We start from the raw sequence: 10,136 nt of genomic DNA on the forward strand, positions 1-10,136 counted from the left end.
GTGCGGGGAAGGGTGTGTATACACATGGGCTACAGGTCATATATACACTGTGCATATATATATACATACAGCATATATATATATATCTTTTTACATTCATATATATAATGTATAGAACATTAACCTTCTATCAAAAACAGTTTTGTGACTTTCACGTATGGCCTCAGCGCCGAACTTCTAACTCCAGGGCAAAGCCAGGACTGGAATGAAGGCTCGACTCAAACTGGCCTGGGGACAGAGGGCAGGGCCCTTCTACTGTGGCAAGCAGCTTGGCCCGCTCCAGATGTGTCCACCCAGGCTGGGACTGTTCCAGATGTGTCTATTCCAGAGGCCCGTCTACAGAGCTGGGCTCACTTCCTGCATCTGTCCATGGGGCCGGGCCCATCTCAGATGTTAAAAGTCCATATAGATGTTTGTCCAGACCGCAAGGCCCTTCCCAGCTGGCTATCCACACAGGACCACGGATGTGGGCCAGAGTGGGTCCTACTTCCAGATGTTTGCACAGAGAGCTGGGAAGGGCTCGGGGAGGGGTGGGCTTCACACTGAGTGAGCAGCGTCCAGCCCACCCACACGCAGCAGGCCAGCAAGATGGGGGGAGGGAGCTTCCCACTGTTCTGGGTGGGCGCGTGCCTGCATCTGACTTCTAACTTCCTGGAGTTTAAGGAGGGGAGTGACTTCCAACCATCTGGAGCCTTCACCCACCACTGCCACCCTCCTCCATCCACCACTGCCACCCTCCTCCATCCTGGCCTGGACCTGCCCTCCGCCGGTGCCCGGGGCCTTGCGGGGAGCCCGTGTGCTCAACTAGCAGAGGCGGAGTCCTGGCTGTGGGGCGGTGGCCCCCACACTTCAGAGATTCAGAGCCAGCTCCTCAGCCAAGGGGGCCTTACGCCTCTTGAGAGACACTCGGAGACACCTGAATGGTGACAAAACTCTCAGGGTTTTCTTAACTGTCCATAGAAGAGAGACCAATACAGGTCAAGGGGAGAGAGATAAGGAGCCCTCATGGCCCCAAACCCTATGGTCTTAGCGGGTAGTGTGTGTCTTCACTGCTGCCCCTCAATATGGCCAGTTTGATCAGGCTGAGGGGAGGCACTGGCTTTTGGGGGTAGGGGATGGGGGTAGAAGGTAGGGGAGTCTCTTCTTCAGGGCCGGCATGCGGGGCCAGACAGGGACGGGCCAGCACCTGCTCGGGCCGGTCTCATCTTTGCTCCATCCAAACCAGTGTTGATGCCTCCATCACTCCGAGCCACTGACCTCAGTGCCTCCGTGTGGGCGTGCTCCCCCTGCCCACGTGCACCTGCTGCGGCTCAGATCCTCGTCCGCGGGCAGGTGGGCCTGAACTTTAATTCCACATGACCCGCCTTGCTGGGAATAGCTCCCTGGCCCCCATCCCCAAGATGCAATGGTACCTTCCGTACCCCGGGAGAGAGAGAGCTCACACGTGGGCAGAAACAGGCTCTGCTGCCCTCTGAACGCTGGGCTGGCCTCAGAGACAAGCAGGTCATCAGGCAGAGCTTGGACATTATCCACACACACGGACATAAGGCTTGAATGGGAGGCGAGATCAGGCTGCGTGTCCTCCCATCCCTGTGTAGGACTCGAGAAATCATTTCAGTCCCTTTCAGGGGATTTCCCAAATTGAACTGTGCCTCTGATTTCCAGCATTCTCTCCCCCTTCGATGAAGCTCCTCCTACCCACTCCACCTCCTTGTCGCCCTTCCCATCACAGTCTATCTATGTGCATAGCCTCAGAAGAAATGACACATTCATGGCATGTCACACACAAAAGCACACACATGTGTGTGTGATACGAACATGGATGTGGGCACGTGCTATGAAATTAGACCGGATAAAGAGAGCGGTTCATGCTTGTGGTTGGTGAGAAAAAATCGGCAGATACCTTCATCAGAATCCGGTTATCTGGTAATTGCCAAAAAAATGTCATTTTCCCTTCAAACGGGCCACTCTACCAAGAGCAAAGGAGTCACTGGCCGTGAGTCCCTGCAGCGTTTCGCCTCCACTTGGCCGGTCTCCCCGTGCCCGTGCCTATGTCATCTCGGCAAATCTTTGTGACAATGATCTCTCCACGACAGAAGTGTTTGCACACTCTGGTTCCCTGCCTTCCTGATTGTCCGTCTCTGCTCCTGCTGTGAGCTGGAACATATGCGTGCGTTCGAACACACGTATGTGAGCGCACTCACACACGAACGCCAGTCCCATGTGGCTTCTCACATACAACATGCATTGCCCTGTGCTACGTGTCTGTCTGGTTCCGCCCTCCACTGCACCCACATATGTGCACGCACACTCACACATGGACCCCTTGATGACATGGCTTCTCCGTTTAAACGTATTTGGCGATGTTTGCAGGTGTTATTCTGTTCTCCACCCTCTGCCATTTGATGCACAAACGCACACACACACAAGCGTACACAGTCGTTCACGCGTGCATACATATGTATACTCACCAGAACCCCATTATGACATGGCTTCTCCTGTTTTTACATGTATGGGGTCCTGCGGCTTGTCCAGATATTTGTCTCCCTCACCCCCAGTTCACACACACGCACACACACACGTCAGAACCCAAAGGATTCTCCTATTATTGCATGCCTGGACTCTGTCACCTGCCCTAGTTTGCCCTTCATGCCCAACCCACAAAGATGAGACATACAAAGATACACATATATGCGCGCACACACACACAGACACACACACACTCCTACACCCAGGAGCTCACAATAGCATGGCTTTTCCTATCATGACGTGTGTTGGCTACGTGGTATGTCCAGCCCTCTTCTCCCACCTCCAGAGCACAGAGCCTATTGGAGCCACTGTGATTCTGGGAACCAGTCGGTTTGGCCTTGCAGCTCAGTTTGGAGGAGGGACGGTATTTATCACAGGAGTCCACTGTGCTCTCCTGCTTTGGGAGTCCTGAGGGGAGTCAGAGATTACCCTTCGCCCCAGCTGAGAAGGTTCTGGAGACCTAAATGTAGCTCTTCCCTAACCAGGGTCCCCAAGCAGAAACAGGAGAGTGGTGGAGGGGTGTGGCTGGTATCTCCTGGGTCCCTGTCCAGAGTCTCCAGGCCCCTTTCCGTTGCTCAAAACCTGCCCTCTGCCCTTGGCTACGGGCAGCCCTGCTGGCCCCATCGTGTTCTCTTTAAGGACACTTTGTTCCTATTCCCTCCATGTCTCATTCATCTCCCAGAATCTTAGAGTCACAGACCTCTAGGGTATCTGTCACAGCTAGCTGGAACCCACAGATCACCTGGTCAACCCCTCACTGTACCTCATCTCTGCTGAACCCCCAAACCCCACAAGGTCCCAGCTACCCCAGACAAGAGACCAGGGGCCATAAGGGCCTTGTGTCTCTGTGTGGGGCCTTTGGTTAATTCTCCAGGAGGCAGCTTCTCCCCCCACCATGGGGGCCCCTATCAGGGAGGCTATTTTGCTCCTGAACACTTGCTTTTCCTGGGGAGCATCTTTAGGTTTGGCAAGTCCAGGAGGCCAGGTGTTCTTAAGGGCCCTTCTGACTTTCCCCATCTACCCCAAAGTTAGCCTGTGCCATAGGACATGATCCTCTTTAGAGGAGGGGTGATGACGTTCACTTCAATCTAGGCTACTTTCCTCCTTCCATGATGACAGAAGGTCAAGGTCAACTGGCCAGGAATGGGGAGCTGCTGAGGAGTAGATGGCAAAGAGCTCAAGCTCCCTAATGCCACCAGGGTTTAGAAAACAGCTTGGTAACCAGCAAAGTACCATCTGCAGGCTCGAGGGCCTGAGGGATTCCCATGGAATCCACTGTTCCTCTGGGCTTCAAATACTGTCTCAGTCTCTAGGCATCCTTTGCAAGAGATTCAGGGGGTCTTCTCTCCTCTGGCCGGAATGTGGGGAAGAATTTGCTCTGACCACTCCTCCATTCCTAGAGACCTCCTAGAGGAGTAGGACCCATTGGGACATTGTCCAGAAGAATTCAAAATGGCGGTCTCTGTGTATCCTCCTCTCCCCCAGCCTCCAAACTCCTCTTTTCCTCTATGGGGCTCTCTGCCTTCAACTTTGCCCAAACAGGGGCTTCCATGGGTGGTGTCAAGTCCAGGAGATCAGGACCACATAAGCAGCCCCTGGGGGACGAAGTCTTCCTTCTGCCCAGGCATGTGGGGTGGCCAATCCCCAACTTCAGCTCCCATTGGCAGCCAAACTATAAGATCCTTAAGGTACCCAAGGTTTGTGTCTCTGGTCTCACAGTCAAGTTCCAGGAGGCCTGGGCTCACGGGGAAGGAGTGGCAATATAAGAGCTGTTTCCCATTTTCTTTGGCCCCTGCAGGGCCATGGTAGGAACTTCTGACTGGAGAAGAGAGTCGAGGGGCAGATGAGTTTGGCCTGAGAGAGGCATGTGCTTCCTTTGGCCTTGGCTGTCTTGGCTGGCAGCTTTAGAAACCCACAGAAGAAACAAGAGGAGGGTGAAGCCCAAGCAGCTGGCCTGGGGGCCTGCTGGTTTCCTAGTAGGTAAGGGCAGAGGACTCCTGGCCCAATAGGCAGGCAGCAGCTCTGGTCCCCAAGCCCAGTATGGGGACTGGGGATGTTCCTTCCAGTGTCCTTTGCTCTCCTCCGCCCTGCCTGCAGGCCTGTGGGCCCCGCCCCACCTGTGCCTAGGGGAACACGGGGGCCAACGATGTGCTGCAGGTCATGCTGTCCTTGCCTGGAAGCCGGCGATCGTTGAACGTGTGCATGTTGATGACGGCGTCAGTCTTGACCATCATGGGAGGCTGCGGCTTGTGCTTGACCCGACGCTGGCAGGTAAGGGAGAAGCGGATCTCGTCGGCCATGGTACTGCAGAAGGAACGCTGGGGTGGGGGTAGGGGGTGGAGGGCAAGGGGCACATGGGTGAGGCCCGACCCTGCAACTCCAGCCAACTCCTCCCCTTCCTCCCAGAGCCTTGCTAAAGCTACCGGGTCTCCCTCACACATTTACCCCACCTGCCTCCTGCCCCCTGTAAGGTGATTATTTTGAGTAGCAGCCTACAAAGCATCACGTCCTTGTCTGGAGTCTAAGGTGTATCATCTTAGCCCCGTTTTACGGATGAGCCAACTGTGGCTCTGACTGGCATGCGCATCCATGTTTGAGGAATGTACCCGCCTGACTTTTCTCCACTAGCTTCTGAAGCAGGAACCAGCCAGTTTCATCCCTATGAGCCCAGCCCCCAGCTTTAGGCCTGGCTCAGAGTCAGTGCTTAAGAAACATTTGATGAGTATATGGGTAACCTTGCTGGAAGGGCTTCCAACTGAGGGGAGGGGCCACCGCGCTCCCACTCAGGGAAGTTCAGTACATATTTCTCTCCTGTAGGGCTGTGGGTGGCAGCGGCCTCTTCTGGCCTGGGTCCCTGTGGATATCCAAGAGGGATAGCTCAAGTTGCAGCACTGCCCACAGGTATCTGATGACAGTGGCTCCTATGAGACCAGCTGCCAGAGGTTGTCCTGCAGCTTGTCGAGAAGGCAGTGGGGCTGGGAGGTCCGGGCATCGGCACTGAGACAGTTTGTAGGTAGGCTGTGTGGTGAAGGGGAAGGGGGACCTGGCTTTGGATTCTGTCCCTGCCTCTCACCAGCTGTGTGACCTTGCCAAGTGTCCCCTTGCTTCCCTACTAAATGCAGACATCGTCCCTCCTCGCCTCCCTTTCTTGCTTCTGAGACTATTTACTGAGACCCACTCTGTGCCAAGCACTGTTCCAGGTGTTAGGCACACAGCAGTGAAAAAGACAGATAAGGTCCTAGCCCATGGTCTAGGAGCCCATGGTCTAATGATGGGACAGAAATAGATAATAAACTTGTGAACAAATAATTTCAGAGAGGGATAACTATTATTAAGAGAATAAAGCAGTGAAATGGGATAGAGTGGGGTGGGGAGGGGGGATAGGTGGGGAAGACTACTTGAGCTTCAGCTGAATGACCAAAAGACTCTAAGAATATGGAGCTCTGGGGGAAGAGCATTTCAGGTAGATGGAACAGCATGTGCAAAGGCCCTGAGGCAGAAATGTGCTTGGTTAAGGACTAAAAATATGGCCAGTGTGTATAGAGCAGAGTAAGTGAGGGGGGAAGGTGGGAAGGAGGAGGTTGGAGACGTGGGCAAGGACCAGATCTCATAGGCTTTTCGGTGGAATTTGGAGCTCATTCCAATTGTAATGTAATTCTAATGTAACCCAAAGAATTTGATTGTTAGTTTTAGACGTATCGTAAGTTTTTAAACCATTCCCTGTTATTGGACATTTAGGTTTTTTCACATTATAGTTAACACTTCAACAAACAACCTTGTCAATAAAATTGCACATGTCCTTGGCCACTTCCATTGGGTGCGTTTCTAAAAGTAGAAATTGGGGCTTCCCTGGTGGCGCAGTGGTTGAGAGTCCGCCTGCCAATGCAGGGGACACGGGTTCGTGCCCCGGTCCGGGAAGATCCCACATGCCGCAGAGCGGCTGGGCCCGTGAGCCATGGCCGCTGAGCCTGCGCGTCCGGAGCCTGTGCTCCGCAACGGGAGAGGCCACGACAGTGAGAGGCCCGCGTACGGCAAAAAAAAAAAAAAAGAAATTGGTCAAAAGCATGGCCACTTTTAAAGACTCTGGCCATACTACAAAGTTACCTTCCAGAAACTTACCCTCTTGGACTCCCCCCAGCAATATGGGAACATGTCCCTTTTCTTATACCCATGTGAACTTGAACACCGAGAATTATCTTTGCCCCTCCTCTTTGCTAACTCAAGCTTCCTGATTATAAAGGATTCCATTTAATTTTGGATGGATGCGTAAGTGCATCTTATACATATGACTTAACTGCAATCTCCTTCCACAGTTGCCCTGAATCCCTTTGAACTTCGCTGTGAGAGGAGCTTCCCCGCAGCCCAGTAGCCCTCAATCAAGGTGCACATTTGAATCATGCCGTACACTTTAAGAAGCCTATTCCAGGCTCTACCACAGGCCAATTAAAACACAGTCTCTGGGAGTGAGGCCAGGGGTATTAGCACTTAAAACACTTTCTCCCTGTGATTGCAATTTGCTACTGGGACCCAGAACCACTACCTAACCACAGTTGATGAATTAATCAGACAGGTTGAACCTAGCAAGCTTGGGCCGGCCCTCCTCTCTCTTTATTTATTTATTTACTTTGGTTAAACTTTTGATTATGGAAATTTCCAAATATATGCAGAAGTGGAGAGAAGAGTATAATGAACCCCCTATGTAAGCATCACGAAGCTTCGACAATTACCCTGGAGGGGTTTATGCAAGGGAATGACACGGTTTGAATTAAGTTTTAAACAGGGCACTGGCTGCTGTATGGAGAGCAGCTGATCGAGAGGAAAAGTGGAGGCAGGAAGGCCAGACTGGAGGCTGGTGCATGATCCAGCTGGACAGGATGGGTGTGGCCTGGTGTGGAGCTACACTGAGGGGAAAACATGCCCGGAGTCAGTGCAGAGGTGGGGCTGGCAGGGCTTCCTGGTGGACTGGATTCAGAGTGGGCTACGGTGGGGATGGGATCAGATACCACCTTGCACCTGGCACATACGGGGTTAGAAACCAGCGCAGACCCCGTTCCGTCTCTTTCCCTTCCCCGCGCAGGCCCCAGCTCCTGGGGGCTTACCTGCTCTCGCTCTGCTGTCTTGCGGAGCTTGTATACAAACTCGCCCACAGCCACCAGCACAGACAGGACCAGCCCAGCGGCCAGGACGATGAAGATGCCCCCAATCTTCTGGATGCCCAGGGCGCTGGCCTCTTTGTTTTCCTCCTCGGGACACCCGCTGCCCCGCCACCACTTCTCCTTCAGGACGTGCAGCTTGTCTTCCTCCTGCAGCTGCAGGATGGCGATGGTGACCTTGTCCCGGTATGGGGAGCCTGAGTGGGGGAGAGAGGAACCTGGCTGTCAGCAGCCTTCAGTCCATCTGTGCGCCCCTGTCAGTACCCTGGTGCGTACCAGACACCATCGCTGGGCCTCTCAGTACGCTCATCCAAAGGGGGACCCTAGTGCCAGGAGGCCCCTCTTGAAATCCACCTATGGTATCTGGGTGGAAGGGTCCCGATTTGGGGCGGAGAGTCTTGCCTACGAATCCCTGTCTCCATAGGCCTGCAGAGCATCTGGGCGGCATCAGCAGGGGTGAGGTCAGGGAGAGGAGGCATGACCTCTGAATTGACCCCCCACCTTTGTGCCTGCGCAGGTCTCCTCTGCTCAGGCCAGGGCTGACCTCGCAAGGCTTGTGGCTCTACCTTTCTGCTTCTGGGCTGAGGATATGCTGCCTTTTAAGGCTCAGTGGGGTGACCTGGGAGAGGGAGCAGGGGGCCATGTGTGCGCATGAGTGGACGTGGCGGTTTCGCTCACCCTTTGTCACCCGCCACCCTCCCGCCTGCAGCCCTATGCTCACCCATGGGCGTGCCAATGCCATAGCCCTTGGAGTCGATGAGGCCCCCGATCTGGGTGAGGTTGCAGTTCCTCTGGGTGATGTACTCGATGGTGGTGGACTCCATGAGCAGCGCATAGTCGGCTGTCAGCGCCCGCTGGACGCCCTCCTCGTTGTTCTTCACCAGTGCCGAGGGCTTACTGCTCATGAAGGCCCACATCTTCTCGAAAGTGGAGATCTTGGATTTCTGGGCCGTGGGGAGGGATGAGGGGTGGTGATGCACACACAGTTACTGAGCACACAGGGCTCAAGCACAGCTCACCCCTTAGCAGGGCCCGGGTCACTGAACTCTGTGCCCAGTCCTCAGAGCGAGGGAGTGCGACCCACTGCTCAGATGTGGAAACTGAGGGCCTGGGCGGACAGGTCCTCAGACACACAGCTGCTGAGTCATAGACCTGAGTCGAGCCAACCTACCCGAAAACACTTGGCTCTTTGCCACGGCACAAGTATTTTTCAGGATGTTCTTTTAAAAATTAATTTTCTCTCTCTAAGATTTATTGAACAATTAAACATGTGCAGGTCCTGTTCTAAGTGCTTTGCCTGTATTAACTCACTGATTCTTCCCAGCAATCATAGGGGGCAGGTACTGTCATTAGCCCCATTTTACAGACGAGAAAATTGAGTTTAGCTGTGCCTCAATTTGCCTAATTTACTCAGACACAAAGTGGCAAAACCAGGCTTCTAACCCAGGCCATCTGGCTCCAGAGCCCATGCTCCTAACCATAGAGCTGCACTGCCTCGCAGAAACCACTCTGAGGGTGAGGGGAGGGGCAGGGGCTGATGAGGGCAAAGCTCGGTGGATTCTGGGCCTCCCACTCCCACTTCAAGCAGGTCGCTCTATGTACCATGCCCCAGGGGAAGATTTGTCTGAGGCAAGTGCTCCTGTCTGTTCTCCTTCAAAACAGTAAAAGAGAAGCAGGGGGCTTCCCTGGTGGCGCAGTGGTTGAGAGTCCGCCTGCCGATGCAGGGGACGTGGGTTCGTGCCCCGGTCTGGGAAGATCCCACATGCCGCGGAGCGGCTGGGCCTGTGAGCCATGGCCGCTGAGCCTGCGCGGCCGGAGCCTGTGCTCCGCAACGGGAGAGGCCACGACAGTGAGAGGCCCGCGTACCGCAAAAAAAAAAAAAAAAAAAAAAAAAAAAAAAAAAAAAAAAAAAGAGAAGCAGGGTGAGAATTGCAGAGAGGGGAGAAGAGTGGGGGCAGTCAGAGCAGGTGGTCCACAGACCCCCTCAGCCTCTTGTTCCAGAGCATCCCGGGCAGGATGCTGCTCCATGAATACGGAACCAGCATCCCTAAGGTCAGGCCTGGTGGGTGGGCTGCTGTGCATGCCCCGCCTGGCTGGGGAGACTCAGAGAGGGCCTGGGGCCAGGAGAGGGGACCAAGGTTCCATGTTTCTTGCTGCCTGAGGAGACTGGGCAGACCTGGGTGCATGCACTCATGAGATTTCTTGGGAACTTAGTGCCTGCTGGCTGCCTGCTCCCAGCAGGGATCAGCCTTGCCTCTGCCGATCCCAGGGGAGTCGGCGGCTCTGCAGGCCTCATTGTCCCTGGCTCTTTCCAAGTCTGGCTGTGCCTGTTTGTGATGTCAGCCTGTCTGACTGGCACCCGGCCCAGCTCCAGCGTGCGTGATGGCATGGGTGCGCTCAAACAGGCTGGCGCGGGGCTGCAGGCGGGGGGAGGGGCTGTGACTGCCAGGAGTG

General features: G+C 54.5%; 1 protein-coding gene across 2 annotated transcripts in view; it reads right to left on the reverse strand.

The window, feature by feature from the left end:
* Positions 1-4,652: 4,652 nt before the first annotated feature.
* The window catches only part of GRIK3 (glutamate ionotropic receptor kainate type subunit 3), a 230,522-nt gene continuing 225,038 nt past the window's right edge, over positions 4,653-10,136 (reverse strand). The window contains exons 14-16 of one of the 2 annotated variants that reach the window (XM_024738787.1): positions 8,404-8,626; positions 7,629-7,879; positions 4,653-4,847 (exon numbers count right to left, since the gene is read on the reverse strand). In XM_024738787.1, coding sequence (XP_024594555.1) covers positions 4,653-4,847; positions 7,629-7,879; positions 8,404-8,626 — 669 coding nt within the window. Of the gene's footprint in view, positions 4,850-7,590; positions 7,880-8,403; positions 8,627-10,136 lie in introns of both variants that reach the window. The other variant, XM_024738788.1, reaches the window with a different exon arrangement.

Source organism: Neophocaena asiaeorientalis, unplaced genomic scaffold, assembly GCF_003031525.2.
Source record: "Neophocaena asiaeorientalis asiaeorientalis breed wild unplaced genomic scaffold, Neophocaena_asiaeorientalis_V1.1 scaffold106, whole genome shotgun sequence".
NCBI classification, from domain to species: domain Eukaryota; kingdom Metazoa; phylum Chordata; class Mammalia; order Artiodactyla; family Phocoenidae; genus Neophocaena; species Neophocaena asiaeorientalis.